Source organism: Nipponia nippon, unplaced genomic scaffold (assembly GCF_047370975.1).
Source record: "Nipponia nippon isolate SJK-2023a ecotype South Korea unplaced genomic scaffold, ASM4737097v1 scaffold_5, whole genome shotgun sequence".
Lineage (NCBI taxonomy): Eukaryota > Metazoa > Chordata > Aves > Pelecaniformes > Threskiornithidae > Nipponia > Nipponia nippon.
The window spans coordinates 50,946,351-50,967,713 of NW_028262369.1; the positions used below are offsets into that span (position 1 = coordinate 50,946,351).

At 43.6% G+C, this 21,363-nt stretch overlaps 1 protein-coding gene across 4 annotated transcripts in view; it reads left to right on the forward strand.

Moving 5' to 3' along the window:
* ACBD6 (acyl-CoA binding domain containing 6) overlaps positions 1-21,363 on the forward strand; it is an 88,286-nt gene that overhangs the window by 49,468 nt on the left and 17,455 nt on the right. The window contains exon 7 of one of the 4 annotated variants that reach the window (XM_087732954.1): positions 8,061-8,186. The exons of the other annotated variants lie outside the window; for them this stretch is intronic. Coding sequence (XP_087589080.1) covers positions 8,061-8,165 — 105 coding nt within the window. The 3' untranslated portion in view covers positions 8,166-8,186. Of the gene's footprint in view, positions 1-8,060; positions 8,187-21,363 lie in introns of those variants that run through there. 4 annotated transcript variants of the gene reach the window in all.

The window sequence follows — 21,363 nt, forward strand, 5'->3', positions numbered from 1 at the left end:
ATATGTGGATTTTATTTTATTCATTCATATACACCAGTAATTTCAGTGAAAAGCATCTAGTGTCTGCACTGTCTGCAGAGAGAATTGGTTGCTCTTTGGTGCCAATGTTGTATCCGTATCTTGTACCAATTCACGCAAGGCTGCACAGATGTCTGAAGTCGTGCTTGTTAGCATGTGATTTTGAGTTAGCTGGATTTTTTTTTTCCTTCCCCCCCCCCCCCCCCAAAAGACATCTAGAGTAGCAGCGGGAGTGTGGTTGCACCCCAGCTTGTCTTTTTTCCCAGTCCCCTGCCATGCACCTCTAGCAGACAGCCCGCTTCCCTCCTCTCTATTTGCATGCTAACACACTTGTGAATCAGAGGGGACGTGGAATAGAGTCCCCTTGTAATACCTTCACTCACGTCCTCATTGGAAAAAAAAAAGAAAAAATCTTTTCAAATGGAGACAATACAAACATAATAAATGGCAGGGAGTGTTCATCTCCCTCATGACTCAATCCTTCTCAAACAACATTATTATTGACTGGCCTATTGGTTGCCAAAAGGGAAAATCAATTGTACTAGAAGTAGTTGCTGGGCCACAGATCATGGTACTAACCCAGCAGAGACAGGTTGATTTTTATCAACTATCCAAAGACTAATTTCCACCATTAGCTAAAAATGAAGTAGAAATTATGGATATGTCGAAGATTGCTAAGATTGGTGGTCTGTTGGTTTTGTCTTATTTGGATGGTTTTGCTGTTTTCCTGCCTGACTCTAAAAGGATTGTGTCTGTATAGGATAAAAAGAAGCAAGGAAAAGTCAGGCCTGCTTGCCTGCCTGTCACTGCCTGTTTTTTTCTTTTCAGTCTTGTTCATTTGGATTTCACAGCAAGAATGCGAACTGCTTCAGTCTCTGCATGGGCCTCATGTTGGAGGTGTTGCGTAGACATTTAAAAATGAAGCTGGTCTCGGCAAACATGCATCCCTTCCCTGCCTCCTGCACTGAATATAGGTCATGCCCTCATTTTTCTGTATCTGTAGGGAGATGCTGAGGAGATCGGTGTGGGCATCTTGACTGTTCTGACCGAGGACCAAAGGCCACAGGCTGTATCTACACAGCCTTCCCCCTCCCCAGTGAATATGTGCCTGTGTCCATGCAGCCCACCACCTTGGTTTGCAAGCTGATCAGTGCAAACATGCTTGCAGGTAGGATGCCAGCTGCCAAAGTACTCTGCTGTTACGACCATTCTCTAAACCTGGCTGGGATTAAAAAGGAAAATGTCTGAGCCTTGTGCCCTTGCAGTTAATGTCCCTAGTATAAATTTCCCCCTAAATATACTAAAAGCCTGGCTCATAAAGCCAGGAAGGGACCCTGTCCTGGATTGCTGCAGAGGGTTTGGCGTAGTGATACTCACAGCAAGCAAAGGATGTCGCAGGTACTGCTGAATTGACCATTGCTGCGGTAGTAAGGTACAGTGGCAAACGGATAAAGACACTAAACAAAGATGAAAAGCAAAGCAACGAGAGCAGAATTATTAACCACAATAGTTTCCTTTCCATATACCGCCCCCCCCCATCCCTGTCTCAATATTTCTGTAGTCGGCTTTGCCGAGCAGATCTCAGAAGGCTCTGCAGGCTTATACCCCTTCAGTCTTGACATTGTTGCCAATGGGTGTGAAAGCCATTAGCCAAAAGAAAGGAGAGATCTGCTTAGTGACAGCGGGTTGCTTTCTACATTAAAGCATTGACATGGTGCCAGTCACACAGTTATTAGAAGTGGCACAGCTCCATGTCTCTCCTGCGGGTCTCTCTATGGAATGTAGATTGGCAGCAGGTTGAATGTTAAATGGTCACCACTCAGCAGATGCTGATTTTACCTACTGGGAGAAAAGTCCCTTTCAGCAGAAACATTTGCAAAATATTTGCAGCTCTAAATAGATGCTGGGAGATGCAGACATTTATCCCTGGTTTGTTCTTGAGCTTCTGAAGACACCTCAAGCCTCATCAACACAAACTGTAGGTTGTACAGATGACGAGATGTTTCCTTCTGCTTGTGCAGGCTGGGCTTTTTTGCATTGTTTCTTCCCATCTTCCAGCTTGACATGTACAGTCTTTGTTTCTTCTGCTCCCTGTAGACATATGAATCATTGCTTCATTGCTGGTGCAGCAAGGCAGTTGGCACCCTTGCTCAAGCAGTACGCGTGCAGCACTGCCTGCAAAGCAGGCTCACCAGCTGAGAAAGCAACTGCAGGCTTCTGTGTTGTTCCAGCAGTGATTTCAGGGTCCACACGGTCCTTTCAACCACGGTGTGCAAAACCAGTGTTTGAAAAGTGAAATCCAGGAGCTGGTCCTGAAAAAACTAGCAGTGGTCTCTGTTGCTTTACCCTCAAAATCTAAGCTGCTTTCAGGGTAATCAAAATGCAGGATTTAAAGCCAGGGACCTAGGACAGCAGCACATTTTAGTGGATTGCTGTGAGATTGCATGGCTTGCGGGCATCACCTTGTATTGAGGGCTGTGTTGTGCAGAGGGAGGCACTTTCCGTGGCCAGTGCTGGTGCAGGAGGAATGCAGTCTGGCAGCAGGCACATAGTTTTAGCTCAGGGAGCGTGACCACCCTCTGCATCAGGGAGCCTTGTGCCTGTTTCCATGCCTGACCAGCACAGCTATTTTGTGGTACAATGGCTGCAGTCTCTGCCAATGCTCATGGTAGACCGAAGCCAGCAGCAGTGAGCTTTGAGGTCAGTGCAGGTGGCACCATGGTGCTGTCATGCGTTCTGGTGCCAAGGAGAAACAGCTTAGTCCCCACTGTCTTTAAGTCTTTGCAAAGGCAGGAAAGAGCCTTACCTTGAATGCCTCCCTGCGAGGACATGGGATGGTCCCATGCCCCTTTGTCTCTTGGTCTCTTGGGGTCATCTTTGAATAAGCATGTGCTAAAACACCTGTAATTTGTGAAGGCATTGTTGGAAATGCTTTAGCCCCTCATTAAGGTGTTTGGTTAACTGAGCAAACAGGATACCACTGGCAGCCCAGCTGGTTTTTCAGGTGAACGCATCACCATAGGAGCGGTCTCTAATCACCATAGGAATGGTCTCTAGCCTTGCTTCATTTCCTATAGCCTTGGCGTCACCTCTCCCTGCCAGAGGAATAACCTTTGCCAAGTGATCAGCTACTCTTTGCTCAGGAGAGATGGTTCCTAGAACATCTTTTTTTGCGTTCAGCCTCTTGAAAAAGCTTTCTCTGTTTTGAAGGAGTTAAATTCTGCCACTCACCTTCTCCCTGAGGACTTTTCAATATAAGAAAGTCTGGGTTTACTTTCCAAATGGAATTTGTATTCATCTGTTGTCGGCAGTTGTCTCTTCCAGTTTGCTCCGAAAAACAAAATTAAACAAACCCACACACAACAAAAACTAACAGAAAAACAGTTCTGAGTGCATCATTGGGGCATCTTGAATTTGCAGTCTTTGATGCAAAGTACTTTTGTTAATTTTCCTAAATACGATTGTTCTAACACTTTAGATGTTGGGGGAATAACTCTTTATGCTTATTTTGTTTAGATTTTAAATAAGATTTTTGATGATCATAGCTGTTTCTTGGCTCCACAGATTGTAAGTGGCAAAACGGCACTCAAAACGGCAAAGCTAATTTAGGAGGTTCCTGTCTCTCAACTTGTACATCTTACTTCTGCATCCATGAGAATAGCTGTCAGTGCAGGAGTCTTTCTAGCTCAGTGTCACGTCTCCAGCGGCAGGGAAGAGTGAATACTTAGGGGACAGAGTAGGGTAAGCACAGAGTAATAATTTCATATATTTTCCCAGAGTCTGTGGCTTGGAGGCTTCCTGAACCATTGGTATTATCTTTGCACTCCTGGATTTTTCTTTGATAAATTTCTCTCATCCCTCTTTGGATTCCCAACCTTTTATGCCAGTGGGAGTTCTGTAGTTTAACTGTGCATTTGCTTTGCACTTGCCACAATCATTTCATGTGAAAGCCCATCTTTCTTGTGTAATGAGAAACAGTAATTGTTCCCCCAGTTACCTTCTCTGTCCTGTTTTTGACTTTATTGGCCTCCTTGATTCCCCTTGATCACTTCTTTTTCAGACTGAGGAGTTTAATCTATTTAATCCTACCCCATTTGGAAGCTGCTTGGTAACTTTGCTCCTCCTTGTCATCCTTTGAATCATTTCTAGTTTTTCCTTATTTCTTTTCAGATGAAGGGAGCAGCGCTTCTCTCAGTGCCCAAGCTGTGAGTGCAACATGAGGTTTAATGAAGCAATATAATGATGTTTTCTTATTTCCTCTTTTTTTTTTTTTCCCCAAATCACTCCTTGTTGTTTGCCTTTTATTAACTACCATTGAATACTGAGCTGGTGTTATAATAGAGCTGTCTGTTACAACTCATGATCTGTTTCTGCAGAGGTAATAGCTAGTTCGGAGCCCATCGCTGTGGATTTAGACTAAAGATTATTTTTCCACATGTGCATTACTTGGTGTTTATTAGCACTGAATTTAATCTGCAGTTTTTTCACCCTGTCACTCTGAGATCTTTTTGTAGCATTTTACAGTCAGCTTTTGGTTTAACAGACTTGGATGCTTCACTCTCAGCCTGCTTCCCCGGTTCGTTTGTGTGGGTTGAACAACCCAAGCCCTTGCACAGATCCCTCAGCGACTCCAGCGATCACCAGCAATTGTGTGAACTGGGCATTTATTCCTATTCAGTCTTTACTTTTGTAATCAGTTATCAAGCAGTGCAAAAACCTTCCCTGGTGCTCTATGACAGTATCATTTAATAGCCTTTGGTGAGAGGATGTGTCGAAAGGCTTTTGGAAACCCACGTGAACAGGAGTCCCCTCTGGTGAGGGGTAGCAGCGGTCTCGGCCGTGCTTGCCTGCATAGGGAAGCAAAGGCTGGTGCCATCCTCCCTTTCCCTCTCATAGAGAGACTGCTCAGTTGCTCCCTTTTGCAACAAAACAAGTAAATCCCATCCTGGAGTAACCGTCTAGTTTATCTAACAGACCAATTGGCTGTCCCAACTTAGACATCCCATGTTGAAAGGGGTCTTCCGTCCTCTTACAACAAGGCTCAGCTTGGCTGGAATAAATCATCCTGTCCTGAGAAGCGTTTCTTATGAAATGAAGGGCTGAACTTAGATGAAGGTGGAAGGTGCGTTGAAGTTGTCTGCCGTGCTTGTTCTTGGGTTAGGAGCTGGCTGTCTGCAAGCTGGGTACCAGCGCTGGAGGAATTGGTAAACTTCCATCATCTAAATCCGTTTCTCCGGTTCCAGCCAATTAAACATTAAAATGAGCATGACAAGTAAGTGTTCATTTATGGGTCAATAACTCCCTAGTATGTCTGTGACATGGCTGGCCGAGACAATCCATTTCGGCACAGTCCTGGGCAACCCAACATCTTCAAGTATGTAATTGCTTTTATAGGGAAAGAGGAGTAATAAGGATAATGTAGCTGTCAGGCCCTGACTCACTAGTTCAGAAACTTCTCCTTGCCAGTCAAATTTCTTTGCTATTCAGCTCCTTTTACGCTCATTCCAAAGGCATTACTGTGATGTCAGAAAATATCCTAATGGATATATGCATTTTCTCCAGTGTTAGATGTTACCTTCTTGAAGACGCTGGGTTTGTCCACCAGCCAATTGACTATCTGTATAAAAGAGCCCTCGGTGCACGCTTAATGGCAATAGACAGAGTTGCCTTGTCCCTCTCTTTTCCTTTCCCCCTCCCCTATTATATATATATTTTCTCAGCACTATTAGATTATTAAATGCTTAATGACTATTCCATTCCTGCTAACTATACTTTTGATGAGCTGCAGTAATAAAACTTTGTAACAGCAAAGTGTGTGTCTGGTTCCTTTATAGGAAGGGCACATTTGGGGAGCTGAAGTAATGGGGGATAAAACTCAATTAATGAATAGAAATAAAAAGAAGTAAATGAGGTAATCAAACTCAGAGAAATTAGTATTGGCAGGTTCTGAATGATGCTCTTGGATGAACAATCTTTCAAAATCCTTCCTTGTATGCTGCTGCTGTCTCTTTATTTATTATTAAAATAACATGATCCATGAGGCGCTCGGGGTGACTCCCAGCCTAGCTAATTCTAATTAATCCAGTCAGGGAGAGCAGCAGGGTAAGTGGAGCAGTCTATCGGATTGAAATTCATAACTTAATTGAGGTCAAAGTCCCGGGTTGGGAGAACAAAAGTCTTTCACTGGGACCAGGCAGATCAATATCAATAAATATCTGGCTTGGATACAAGTACCTTATAGTGACGGATTATCTGACACTGGCCAGAGGTCTTGGTCTTGTTCGGGGCAAAGTCCTATGGCACGTACAGTGTAGGGTGACTTTTGTCAGTGTTCCCTCCAAAACCCCGAAGAACCCATAAAGGGCTCATGGGAGCCACAGAAGAAGGGTGCCCATAAAGAAGTCCATGTGAGTCATGCTGGATTTGGTTTCTCAAGGTACGGGTCTCTCATCGGTAGCACAAGGGCATGTGTCACATTAGTGCTGATGGAGGTTGGAAGAAGTTGCTCAGGCTTACAGGAACTTGGAGCTAAATCACAGCTTGTCCAGAGAAAGACGTTTAGGATCGGGGGAAGCTGAGCAGTAGATGGATGGGCTTTATGCCAAGTCTGTATTTATAGTATGTTTACATAAGGGGAGAGAGGAAGGTTGGAAGAGGGAAGTGTAAATAATCATTAAGGTAGATTTGTAGTGTGAGAGGAACCAGCAGAGGCAGATGTGGTCTCGCCTGTTCTTCAGAAAAGCAGTCAGTGTCTCTGCTCCAGCCTCCAAAATGTTCCCTCTGTTTGTAGGGGTTTGTATGTGCTAGTTGATGGCTGGTTTCTCAAGCCCTTACCTAAGCACTACTCAGTGGTATGACTTTGAGTGTTGACTACAACACCGATCCCCCTAACTCCTAAGACAGTGGAAGAAGCATGAGGTCCTAGCCTGAGACCTGTGGCGTTGCATTGTACACACAGCCTTCCCTAGGAGTGGGTACTGAAATATTCATCAATACCGGCAACCGAAGAAGCTTCTCTGAACTTTTAAATAAGTAGGTACTTCAACTGGAGTTCAATATTAAAATGCAATCTTCACCCAGTCTGTTATTAATGCGATGTTTATGCAGATTCAACTGTTCCACTCGTATCCTCTTTGCAGAGGACAAATACTGCTGTGGTCAGCATTCGATACATCCCCGGTGGATGTTGTTCTGCCAATGTACTTCAACACAGCTTGGAAGAGAGATGGAAACCGCAGCTTGGACGCAGCCAGTGACTTAGTTTGACATACCTGCTCCTCCCATTAACACTGCATAAGTCTAAAGCATCTGTTAATGTCCAACTTGCCAAAAACGTTTAAAGATCTCCTGAGCTCCACTCTTCAAGTTTAGAGGTCTAGGGCAAATGCCTTGTCTGGTCAGCCTTCAGGTTTTAACGTAATGAGCAACTGTTGGTATTTCTGTGTGTATAAATGGTTGCTCTACCCTCAACACCCTTTTGAAACTGTCTCTGGAAAACACCTCTTGTTTTCCACTGCAGGATATTTGCTTCATATGGACAGAATGTAGTGAACAAGGCAGCTGTTCAGTATGTGTATATACTTGCTATTACTATATGCTACTTGCTGTTATACTATTTTACTCATTGATGTCCCATCCACGGCACAGCCTCAGCCTCCTCCTTTTAAGTTGGTGGCTTCACTCTCCAGGTTTCTGTTGTGTTGTTTGCGTGCTCCTGCTTCATTCCTGCCCAGCCTGGACAGGAGCAAAACAGAGTTCCTGAAGCTGTTAAATGCTTATAGTTGCAAACAAAATTGCATTGGCAACTGTCATTTTCCCCGTCATCGGGGAGAGAAGTGTTCATATAAAAGCTAACGGAAAAATCCAGACATACCACAATGCTGAACAATTCACCACTTAACAGTAACATGTCGTGAGCAACACGTGTCCTGAATGTACAGAACTCTGAGATGGATATTTCCCTTTAACTTGCGTTATGGCTCTGCTAAGGTTTAGAAGGAAAAAAATTAAAATATGAATATTACTGTTTTTTTCTTCTTCAGAGAGACACACCTGTGATGCAGAGCTGCTCTTCGAAATTTTCAGAACCAGCAATTGATATGCTTTCAAGCGACTTTGCTAAACTTCAGGCTCCCCCCATCTGGTAGTGGGGGTAGGCTAGTTTTATTTATTAAAGAGAACTTACCCTTTTTTTTGGCTGAGAGAAATAACAGGATCCGTCCATTCAGAGCTGGGTTATCCACAGCTACGTGTGTTATTAAAAAGCTTAGCGGTAGATGTCCAGATCTGTAGAATCCCTGTTGATTCAGTGAGGAAATTCCCTTTATGGCTATTTTCAGAATCGAGTTCAGGTTTCTGATTCTCCAGTTTTGCTACAGAATCCCGGCATGACCTTGAACAAGTCACTTGATTTCTTTCCATCTCAGTTTCCCATTTGGGAAATGGTGGGGCAAATAATCGTTTTTTATCTCGTGGATATAACAAGATTATTAAAATATGGTAGTTCTAAGATCCTTAGAAAACTGATCAAATGAAATAAAACAGATCTTGCAGTCCGGATAAAATGAGATGAAACAAGCATGAAACTATTAGTGAAAGAAACGTTTATTTATCTTCTACTAATAAAAATGCAAAGTGATTAAGTGGGTCTTTTCTAGCTATTAGCAATAACAGCTCTAGCCAGCTGACTTCTGTCACCCTTGAAAATTAATTTGCGGGGTACAGTCTTGAATTTAGTATGCTTACAATAAATACCCCTAAAAATGTTGTCATCTTATCTGATGCATGATGTTACTGCTGCGATAGTACTGCAATTACTTGCCCTACAGATAAAAAGCGGCTGCTCTAAATGAGGTGCTCTAACACAACGGTTTGCAAATTTCTTTTAATTGATTTTTTTTTTTCTGTGATATTGCCTTCTTTTACTGTACATCCAGCAGTATTTTTGTGAGGCAGGGAAAAGGAATGGGAATAGCGTTAAAGGTTATTTTTATCCAGGACTGTTTCAGAGGTCTGGTTCATAGCATGCGTGTGCCCTGGCCAGCCACGGCCGTGCAGCGGAGCCGTGGAGAGGGGTGGCACCGAGATGGAGCCGAGTGGTCGGAGACGGCCGTCCCTCCGGGCGGCATCTCCGCTGAGTCCAACCTGCCACGCAGCTGCACGCTGGAGAAAACCCCGCGCATCCCTGCTGCTGACGGAGAGGCTGGGCACGGTTAGCGATGAGCTTTGTGTGCATGTGAGGCGTTGGGAGAGAAGAGGAAAGCACCAGCTCTGTCTGTAGGCATTTTCCTTCCCTGGCTTGGTGATCAGATGAGACATGTCTCCCTTTCAGCATGGCCCTTGAAGCAAGATAGTGATTAATGAACAAAATAGTAAGGAAGGAGTTTTGAGTGGTTGACTTTCTCCCACACAGAAGGAAGACAAGAGAAGTATTTCAGAAAGCAGTAGGCTGAAACGTGCTACAGAGAAACCTTGACATGTGCTTGGACTCGGCCAGAGGCCTGTGTGCAGGAAATTTCAATTTCCTCTTTTTTTCTTTTTTTCTTCTTTTTTTTTTTTTTAAAACTCAAGTTTTAATCACGTTCAGACTGTGCAGATGAAATCTCAGTCAGAAGCCAGGTCTGCAAAAGCTGCCTGGTTACTTTCTCTGTGATGCCCTATTCCACGTGCTATTGTCAGGATGTTTTCAAGCGGTGCTCACAGATGACATGGTAATTTGGCTTCTGAAGTGGTATGCAATTGAGCATTGCACTTTAAATTCCAGTGGTCAAACTCAGAAGAGATTTGTAAAGTTATGGCTCAGCAATTGCGAATGATCAATTTTTCATAGCTTAATAACCGAGTGCTTGTTTTTTGAATGACGGGAAGTGATCATATACACTCTCACCTCCAGTCCTAATTGCAAAGTAAAGGAGGTTAATTTAAACCGTGAAGGCAGTTTTGATCTGGATGTTTCACAGCAGCAGAAAAACTTAAGAGCTATGGTAAGTTCAAACCATCAATTTTACTTCTCAGACGGAAAAGTTAAGCGCTCATGTGGTCGGTTTGCACTCATCAGCTGGTAAGAAACAACTTGCTAAGCCACGGGAGCCCAGTCGCTTGGGATAAACCACAATGTAAAGACGGATTATAAATGTGTATTGAGTCTAAAATTTAAGATGACATAAACTATGCGTTTAGACCTGTTTTAAATCAGCTTTTTTTTTTCTTTTTTGCCTATTAGCTCAAGCTCATTTACATGCTCTTGCGCACATGTAAATTATAATCTGAAACAGGTCTCTGAATTTACCTAAGAATAACTACAAAATCATAGAGAAAGTGTTATGTTTTGTTTTGCTTGGGGGAAAGGAAAGCCCAAATTGAGTAGAAAAGAAAATTTTTTCAAGCTTTTAAAACATTTACTAAAAATGCAAGTTTTCACTGCTCTGCCTAGTTCTCTCCTCAGATGTATGCGAGCAGTGAATGTGACTGCGGTGCCTTTCTATGCCACGAGCAAGGCAGAACTGTAAACTGGCACATAGATAATGGCAGGTTTAATTTTGCCCTCAGCTCTTCTACCTTATTTTGTCTGTTGTAGCTAGTAGAAATGCCAGTCAAGGCCATAAAGCAGGAGCAAAGACCATCCCTTTCCCAAAGAGATCGTCTTGGCATCAGATGCAGTGCAACAGGTAGTGCAAATGGAAAGGTTGAGTGAATGGAAGTAAGAGAACAAAACAGAGATCAGCAGAAAAATGGTGTTCTTGGCTCATAGCTTCCCCAAGCAATGCCAGACGGCGGTGACACGGAGGGGCATGGCAGAAGCAGTCTTACTGAGGATTTAAAGGATGGTAAGGGGTCATTACTGAGGACTTCTGATGAAGAATAAACACATGAATTCCCTTCCTAAGTCAATGGGACTTTTATTGGCATGTGTCTTAGGGCTGAATGTGTCCCTTTCTGGGATCACTTAAAAAAAAAAAACCTGCAAGTGTTGCTTTTTATCAAGTCCATTGGGAGATAAATTCAGCGATGGGGAAGAAATGGGAGGCTTTTCACTGAGAAAAAGAGAAAATTGCTTCATTTGCATAGGATGTATCACAGCTGTACCCACTGCAGAAAATGTTTCCCCTTGGGATAGGGTGGTTTACAAACACAGTCATCCGGCTGCAAAGTTGTTTCTGATTTAAGCAGATAGTGGCAGTAATAGTAGCACTGCCTTTCTGGAGGGATGATGCTTCAACCTTGTGCCCAGCTACTGAAAGCACCTGGCACAGCACAGGTCTCCAGGATGTCATCTTCCACTTAAACATAGGAGTTTGCTGTTTCGAAACCGAGGATATCTGAGCAATGTTCCCTTGCTGGGGAATTGTCCATCTAGATTTGCCAAGCACAACCCATCTTGTTTGATGTGGCTGCTTGTTAGCTCCTATGGTAGCATCTCCTGCATCGCCAAATAGCATATAAGCATCCAAATCGTCATTTTGTCTTTTAGACACTTAGTTTGTAGCTGGTGCTACTCTTCAGTGAGTCAGCTGCGTGTCCTGTGAATCTGGAGTTGTAGCTAGTCGCAGATGGTCGAAGAGATCAGAAAATATATCTAAGATTATGTTGGGGGTGTCTGGCGTGCTTTTAGCAACGCTCCGCATTTCCCAAAGACAGGCAGGTCAGTGGTTCCTTTGTCGTGTTTGCTTTCAGTGCATTAGGCAGGAAAGACTGCTGCAGCGCTGGAGAAGTAATGAGGTAGAAAAAAAGGAGGCTTTTGCCACGTTTTGTTGGCTAAATAAATTCTCTTGAAAATGTGAGTTCTAGTTATTGTTGCTGCCACCAACTTTACCTCTTACTCTAACTCTAAGGAGCTATATTTGAGATGTGGTATCAGGACATACCCCTGTTGCTGTGGTGTCTTGGCCAGGCATGTTTTGTCCCGTTGTCTTCCATTCCAGCAAGATCCTTTTTGCTTCTTCTCTTTTTAAAATGCTCAACCAGTTTTCACCTCCATTTCTCTTGTGTGTCCCTCATAGCTACGGGGCAGCTAAGCTACAGGTCTACACGTTAAGTGGCTAACACCCGATCGGGCAGTCAAAGTCTGTTGGAGTGAGGTGCCTATGTATCCCCAGGAATTAATCCTCTTCTTTTCCTCTTCCTAACATCCTACTTATCTGATATCCACAGCTTCAGCATCTGATATTTTTGCACCCAGTTACTGGGCATTGCTCCGTTCTGCTGCAGACGGTAGCACGTGGTTATAAGCAGCAAGGTGTGTCGCCCTCCCTTGTGCACTCTCTTTGATACCATCTAGGAAAAAGAGATTTCTCTCTTTTTATTCAGTAAATGTCTGATCCTTAGCACTGAGGGTTTCGTTTTGCTGCAAAAAATTCCTAAGAGGTGTTTTAGCGTAAGATTCAGAAGGTTTCAAAGAGGCATCAGTTAAACCTGCCTGCTCTGCGATAGCCAACAAGTGGATCTTTCAGATGTCTGAGTGTTCCCTGGAGGTTCACATTATTAATATCTGCCTTATGACAAGGTGGCTGTGCTGATGCCAGTTTTTTTTTTTTTTCCCCAGCCGGCATGATTAATTTTTCTTTCCTTTCTTAATATCTCTGAGCCAGATGCTTCTAAATGTCCTCGCAGGGGTGTATTGCTGTTCTTAACTGCTCCTCCTTCCCCCCCACCCTTTTCCAACTAATTCATATAATGGCTCCAGAGATGCGTTTTGTAGAGTCACAAAAATCAAAACTTTGAAAGCCTCCTAAGGTGATGGACTTGACATGTGCAAATCTGGCCTCCTGACGTTCCTGGTGGGTTTGAAAGCTTAGTGCCAGGTAGTCTGTCAATAACGTTTCCCATTTCAGAGTGTGCTTATTCGCCTAGCACTTTACAAATTATATCCACGCAGAACTGCTGAAATGCAAGTATTTCTGGTGGGGAGAGTGACAGCAGGGTGTTGAGCTGCCGTTTTGGAGAGCGCAAAGGAAGTTTTGGCAGAGGAAAAGGAGGCACACTTGTATTATTTATAGAAAGTGCCGTGGATCTTCAAGCACTGATTTATTGTAAAGGCTTCAAAACATTGCAGTACTGAAAAAGGTCTTTATTCTGCAAACAGAAATTAATTCTTCTTCAGAGCTCTTGCTCCAAAGCGCAACTGTACAGGTTTAAGTTTTACCAGATCAGAGAGCAGAAGACCTTAGCAAGCTCTACAAGCAAATGGCTTGTTTCCAAGGAGTTCGTATTTTTGCCATATCTCTCCATTAGTTTCCTCCAGGTAACAGATTTGCGGGTCTTCTGTATTTATCCTCAGCTGTTTTCAGTCATTAGTGCATTCACCTGCATCTCAGGGGATTTTTTCTGGAGGAAGCAAAACCCAGAAACGGACTAGTTAGTGGTGAATAGATCAGGATTTAGTTGCTTATTTTTGTGTGTGTTAATACTATATGTTGGAGGTGGATCATTGCATTTAGTGGTGAAAGTCTTAATTTGAGAAGCCTAGAAAACAGTGTTTCTTAATTTCTTACAGGGCAGGCTAAAATCTCCATACATCTATTATGTTCTACTGTATTTTTTTTACAGTTTAACAGTGAGAAAAGGTATAATATAAAGCAATGGATTTGCCGGTGCAAATGGAGCTGTAATTAGGGGAATCAAGTCTTTACTTTCAGTCTTTCTTTTTTGTGGGAAGATGAGGATACTAAGAATATCCTCAGAGAAAGGATACTCTTAGGAGTATCCTAAGAGTAAGAGCAGGAGGATTCCTACAGCATTCCTTTCCACAATAGATAGCTGGTCATTTAGCTGCGTATCAGGCAGGCTCAGACAGCAGGCAGCCCTTTAGCCCACAGCAGAGTGGGAATTAAGTTAAAATTAACCTGAGTTTGGAAAACAACTAGCACCACTTTATTTGTCCATTTAATTGAATTATATGACGCTGTGTAAGTATGCTGACCCACAGACGTAAATTGCTCCACCCTACCCATTTCCCTCCTTAATTCTTTCATGCTAATGGAGTTGATGGGGATGTTGACTGCACAGAGAGAGGGAGAGAGGAAAAAAGGCTGGAAATAAAAGGGACCGTTCCGGCCTCGTGCAAACCTTCCCCTTCAGTGAAATGCTTCTGAGTGTCACAGCTGCGCTAACTGTGCAGTGATCTTTGTTGCCATTAAGCTGATTATATCTGCTGAAGGACTCATCCAACTAATCCCGCAATGCTGCAACTGGTTGCTTTATATTTAAGCACAATTTTTTTTTTTTTTTTTTTCCTAAGAAATAAAAGTCAGTTTGGCTTCAGTGGACTCTCAAAATGGGTCAGACTGTTACAGGGACCCACTTTTTTTTTTTTTTTTTAATGTTTGTTGGTTGGTTAATACAGGAAAATAGGACACATTAATGGGCTCCACGTATTAATGGATGCACTCAGTTTGGGAGAGGTCTGTGCACGCATTAGGACTCGGCAGTGTCTGGCGTAATTTTGGGTGGATGTGCTGTGAAGGTGCTATGCTATCATTATACGTTTGGCACTGCATCGTCTTGTGTTTTGCCTGCGTGGACATACCATACAGGCAGCAGCTTTGCATCTAACAGTGACTCTAATGAGAGAGATTCTGACAGGTTGGATTGATTTAATTGATTTAATAATCAATTTAAATCTAGTTCTTGGTTATTTTTCTAAGGAAAGGTTGATTTTGATTGGTTAGTAGCCATTAAAATATGTTCATTTGCAGCTAAATATAGCCTTTATAGTAAATTTAGTTCTTCTTCTTGCTAATCAGATACACGATGTCTGTCCATGTTTACTTAATTATGTAGTTTAGCCTAGTTTATTCACATTCTTATTTTTTGCATTTGAATCAGGCTAGAAAACAACAAATGAAACATTTCTTCTCTGTTAGACTATTAGTTGGTTTGTTTTCTCTTGTGCCCGAGTACATCTGAATGGAAATTAGAATTTAATTTTAAAAAAATCCTTACAAGGAAATTTTCAGTCACTTCTTAAAATGAAACTAAAATCTGATCATAAATATAATGGGTTTGGTTTTGGAAGGGAAAAATAAATATAATTTTCTTTGTATTTATGAATAACACACTACTTAAAGGAGATGTCTGGCACATTCAGGTAGTCAACTTTCCTGCTCAAGTTTTGTTAACAAAATCAAGGATTTTAGGAGCAAAATGAAAGAGCAACTGGAGAAAGATGAGGACCAAACATAAGCTTTAATTCTGTCATTAAGCATTCAGTGTTCTGCAGTATTCTTTGAATTTCATGTCTTCTAAAAGCTATTCCCTCAGACATAATGTGTAGTTATCACTCAGATACTTTTAACTTTTTGCAGTGCTCCTATGCTACAGACATGGCTATCGTATACAAAAGCATATGGTCATTTTTTCCAGTTCCTCAGGATTTTAAAGCTGGTAGATCTGTTGTCTTATACTTAATTTTTATCCATTAGTAGCCCAAAGCTGGTCTAATACCTCAAAAGGCTGCTTACAGGAGTTTACAGAGTGACTTACCTGCTCAGTAGTTTGACTTTCTTTGGAAAGTAGGCATCAGATGTGTGCTGCTTGAAAACATGCATTATTTTTCATTTAACTGTGGTGATTTTATGGAATCATATTCTGTTGGGCCATTCCTTAGGTTGCCCTAACTTCAGATATATTAGGGAAATATTTTTTATTTTAGCAGGAAAAAGAAAGCATTGCATTTCATCCCTTCGAGGCAGCGATTGTAACTAACATTACTTTGGTTTCATAGGAGCTTCTAAAAAAAGAATTGTTTCACGATTCCAAGTACAACTTTTCATATAAGCTTTAAGGTCCCATTAAAACTAGTGGGACAAATTATATTAATTCCTTTGGGAGTTTTGTCTTTAACACTTAATTGTTTAGTTGACCAAGACTTGTCAAGCTGCCTGCAAGCAGCCCTTAGTAGAAGACGACTGAAGATCACCATCCAGAAGGCACGTGCCAACCCAGTTGTGGTGGGTCTCCTTAGCAGCTGGGAGAGTCTCGGTTCACAGCTTATGTCTTTCAACTTTTGGCTCTTCATTATTTTTTCTTCCCAGATTACTAAATGAGGGCAAGATTCTCACTAAACGTAGGCTTCGGTGAAGGCAGATCTTACGAGAAGAGGGAAGACCTAGTGTGGAAAAGGACAGCATGTCCTAATAATCACAGCGTAGCACTGGGAGCTCAGCATCCTGAAACTAATCCTGTCTGTGGGCTGTGTTCCTCGTTTGACCTTGAGTAAGTCAGACAGTGGGGGGTTTTTTGTGTGTCTCAGTTTCTGTAACTAACATGGGAATACTATGTGCATATATCCCTGGGTCTTGCCTAGATTAATAAACCAATATCTGTAAAGTAAGCCTTGATAAATGCTAATTGTATTAATAAGCGTACTTGAACCTTGCGCAGAACTTTGGGAACGCACCTGCATTTCTGCTTTGTGAGTGGCTGGGATACGTCGGGGCCCTGGGCCAGGGTGGTCAGCAGCAAGAGAGACCGGTTTGGGTCATTTTCTTCCTCCCAAGGGACTGCCTGTAGCACATATCTGCAAGAAGGTCTTGAATACAACTTTTCCACTTAACATGCTCCCCCATCACCCACTGTCAGCAATGAGATTAAATTCTGTGCGACTGCAGAGGACGTTGCATGATTAAAATCCTCTTTTAGAAATTAGTATGTACCATCGCTCTATAGTACTGTGCCTCTTCTCGAAGAAGGGTATTGTCTCCTGAGCACTCAAGGTGTGAAAAGCCACCAAGTGAAGCTATCTATCTTTGAATTTTATGCTGTTGCACAGTTGCTCCGATGACAGCGACAACTGCATAAAATCATAGGGACTTGGGGACTTCTCCCTTCACAGGGTCACGGAGATGTGGGGTAAGTTTTGCAGAACAAGCAGTAGAATAGCAAAAGGAGTGTTTGAACTAGAAGTTCTGCTTACAGTAGAAAAGGTTTCCTGAGGAGGAAGGGTGGTCAAAGTCCATTCTCCTTAGGAAGCATCTCCTATAACTGGCTACTGTGGAAAAAAACCAAAACACTTTGTCCCCAGATATTGCGCAGCTTTTCCTTACCTTGCTGCTTGTATCAGCCCTGAGAAACAGAGTAATCAGTGCACTTGCATATCCAAATTCAGTCTTCATTAGGCATCAAGCATTGATGCAGCCCACAGAAGGGCTTTACTTACATAAACTTTGCATGCTCTTGGTAGATACGTTTAGGTATGCAGGGCTGCTGCGTTCAGTACAAACTGAAGCTCTTGAGCCATCATTTCCATTCAGCTTCAGGTGCTGGGAGGCTTTGTGTCATGACCAGGAGGTGCAGTAGGGTGAGTTATCCTGGATGGATTGATGGTTTTCTGGAGGAGCTTTTCTGGAAGCAGCTGAGATTTAACATCCAAGTTTAATACAGCTAGTAGGCTTCATACTGCTTTGAGGAGGGCTGCAGCAGAACTGACTGACTGGCTGGCTGGCTCTGCTGAGAGGTCTCCCTTTCCACTCGCACATCCTTGGTAGCTGCAGCACAAAGCAGCTAACATTAGCAGGTTCCACAGGTATTCCCTGTTAATGGAAACATGAATGTGCTTTCTGCCAATCTAAATCCTGCAGTGAACCTGGTGCTCTGAATCCCTGATTAAGGCTTCAGGCCTCATTGGTAAGTGCAAATATATTTGCTGGTGTGACCTGTCCACCAACTGAGAAAGTGCTGATGTTGCTAGCCCAGCCCAGCCCACGGGGCCGGTGTCCATGGGTGAGTTCTCCTGTACCTGCAGGGATGCTCCTGTGGACAGGGGTTTGCCCTACCAGGCCCTGTGGCTTCTCTTTAAAAGGCTCCCTTATCCCAGCCCTTGCCAACTGTGATAGGAAGTGAAAATAGCAACTGTGTCTTTTTTAGGCAATTAGTATTTTGTTTTAGTGCTGGCTTAGTGAAGACCGAAGAGATGTTCTCAGGTTTGCTCAGGGCTCCTTCAGCTGCAGGAGATTGGTTTAGGATGCTGTTAGCAGATGGAAGTCAGTGAGGAGGATGTTGATCTATTCCCCTTTATCATTCTTTTACAACGTATGAAGAACACTTTGAAACTGTTTGTTTATTTAAAAAGGAAGGTGGAGAATTCATCTTCCTTAAAGACAGAAGTCCTAGGTTTTATCTGTTAATTTATTTTAGCATATACTTAGGAGTTCATAAGAATATGTATTTCAGAGGGAAGAAATCTCATTTAGCGGAATGATTTTTCATTTGGGACTGTGTAAAATTGGGGCTTTACTTGCTGCTAATGTTGGTCTGGCATTTGAGTTTAAAACGCTCTTGTTAGAGCACTCCTCCCGCGCTGCCTTCACTGGGTGATAGACAGCACTTCCACTCCTATTGCCAAGGCTTTCAAAGAAGATCTCCTATGAAATTAGGTTTTACCAGGTTAAGACTTTCCTGCCTTTTTCTAATCTAAAAAAAAAAAAAAAAAAAAAAAAGGCAGGAACTTCTGAACATTGTGAAGAAGTCTTTAAAAAACATAACAGTTGCAAATGTTTTTCTTCCCTCCACCAGTAAAAGTGAGCTTTTTAAATATTGATCTTTTTCTGCAGCGCATTTTCTCTGCCAGCTTCCCAGTGTCTTTGATTCTTCTTTTCCCTAAGTTGTACAGTGGACCCCGAAGGGCTCCAGGGATATGGTTTCTTCAGATCCATTGGTGTAGCGTATTTCTGTGCTTCAAGCAGCCTGATCGTGTCCCTCGCTCTCCTGATTTGCTACAAGAGGGCCCTCGTACAAGATTGTGCAGGAGCAGTGGGATTGAAAAGGAGTTTGTGTTTCTTCAATTCCTTTAGTCCTGATGCGTTCTTAAAATGAATTCAGCATGCCTTAGAGAAAAAGCTCTCTTCAGAAGTGTGCACACTGGCCGACTCAGGTGTACAGGCTAAGGGGTCCAGGTTAAAAAGCATTACATAGGTGTGCAAGGCGGGCACGTGTCCAGTGTGTCAGATCACAGGCTGCAGGTGCATCTTTTCTGTTGGGCTGAGGGGTCCCGAAGACGCTGGTGCCTTCCCTGGCCTGCAGCCTGGGCTGGGAAATGAGGAAAACCCTGAGTCCTTTTTCTAAGGCTGGGTCTGAAATGCCTGCTGGAAGGAAGCATCGATGTACTTTTGTTTATTCCTCTGTCGCACTTATTCCCCATTTGTGTCTGATATGATCTTTGGAATTAGATGCAATTCAGGCATTGTATATGGTGGCTTTAAGGCATCAGTGTGTTTTTAGGCTACACTTTTTCATGTGCAGACAATGAAGTTGTTGTCAGGAGCTGCAGACTGGTGCACAGGAGCTGTTCTCGTCTCATAATTCAGTCCCTGTTGTTGAAGCATATGCTTTAACTCCTGCTCTCCTGACCTGCCTGCTGCTGAGCCTCGGTGAGACACACAGCCCGGCTTCAGCTTAATTCCCCTCCTGTAGTTTGAGGCACGGGGACGAGTGCCCCAGCTGGAAGGCACATGACACGTTCCCCATTTTACAGGTGGGGAAGCTGAGGCACTGAACGGTTGGGGTTCAGCCACTGTTTATGGCAGAGCTCCTTCTCCGCATGCTGTCCTTTCCCTGTCTCTGTAGGGAAGAAGGGCTGGAGCTAAGACTCCAAACACAGATACTTTTGCCACAGGGACTGGATTATGCGGCAGACTGGATTTCTGCCTGCTGCTTCATGTTCTGAATGTGTGTTTCTGCTAAAGCCTTCCCCTGGCTGCTGGCAGGCTCCTGGCTTCCAAGAGCTCAGTCCCATTTTTCCTTCGGAAAACAGAGGATCTGGGGGAATTTAGAAGAACGCTAACTCAGAGCAGACACACGGTTTCCAAAATTGAATCTGTTTTTCCATGGCTTTTAGCAGAAGGGTTGATTTGGGTCAAAATTAATGCAAACACTTGTGTAGACCATTTAACGTTTAGTTTATGGACCTGTTAAGGCAGCAAGATAATCCCTTTAGATTACCCGTGTAATTCCTAGTGAATATTTATTTTAAAGTGACTTCAGTGCCCTTAGTCATTAGCAAAGGTTAGTAATGCATCTCACAGCTGCCAGACTCAATCCGACAGCATTTGTCAATGGGAGGGTTTCTCCTTTTGTTTCCTTTTTTTGCTTGTTTGTTTTTTAACATTTCTCCAACTCTTGCCGGCTTAATCCCACGAGCTCACCTCTAATCACAGGGAAGCATCCGAGCTGCCTTTGCCGTGGTGACTTCCACTTGAGCGAGGCTAAGGAGGGTGCCTAATCCTGGGCTTTTCTCCGGCTGTCTGCCGAGGGTGTTGGGTACACAGCCTGCGTGGGCCGCGGGGGGGGAGGATGGAGTACGCCGCGGGTTCAAGGACACGCTCCCGCTTTAATGTGCGCAGACATGCTCCCGCTCGCTCTCTGATTGGCAAGGTTAACTCGGAGAGGCTGCAGCTTTTTAAACTGATTTGATTAGGCCCACTACTTTATCCCATTCCCTCCCCCACCACTCGGCCCACCACCTCCTGATCCTTTTAACACAGCCCTTGGTCCAATAACCAGCCAGTCTGATTTCCCCCCCCCCCCTTTTTCCAATTTTCGTGCTGAATTTTGACATTTTGTAAAATAGATTATGCGGCCCTACAGGGAAGATCGGGAGGCGGTGTCTTAGTCTCAGGGCTGTGTTTTATTGTGACTAGTTGAGAGGCTGGGGTTTGCCTCCTCTTCCTCACTCTCCCTGGCTCTCCACCTTTCCCAACTCTCAGTGTGCATGTGTGAGTTCAGGGATAAGAGGCTGACGGCTCCCATACCCCATCTTGGACGCTCATTGCCCTCCAATTCCTCCTCTCCCTGCAAAACCAGGGCTGGGAAGAATTACACAGTCAGCCCAAAATGACTTAGCACCCCAGGTCCTCTTCTGCTGTGGTATGACGACGTGTTTGCAAAAAGAAACAGGGACAGCGCGGGTGGAGAACACCCTTATCCTGCAGGAGCAAAATAATGGTATATTTTAGCAGCAAACGTTACTACTTGGGATTACTCTGGGAGAACAGATCACCCGTAGCTTCCAGTTTACAGGCTGGCTGACAAGCGGGATGGGCTTGGAGGGGCCGGGAGGAGCTGTTGTGGCACAGATGCCTGCAGCCACTGGGGCAGCAAGGGTTGAGTGGGCACCAGCCCAGCCTTTACAGAGTATGTGACCCGGTTGCTGTCTTTAGCCGGTGTGCTTTAGCACTTTGTGTGCTGCCAGTTTTCAATCCTGGGCTCCGCCTCTCGTACGCAGCTTATGTTTGTCATATTAAATACTCCGGGGGAATCTGGAGCCTTGGGTATGTGCCTGCCTCTAGCCAAGTCTCTCTAGTCCCCTAGATAAGTAAATAAAGCCTGTAAATTACAGGCGCTCACAAAACC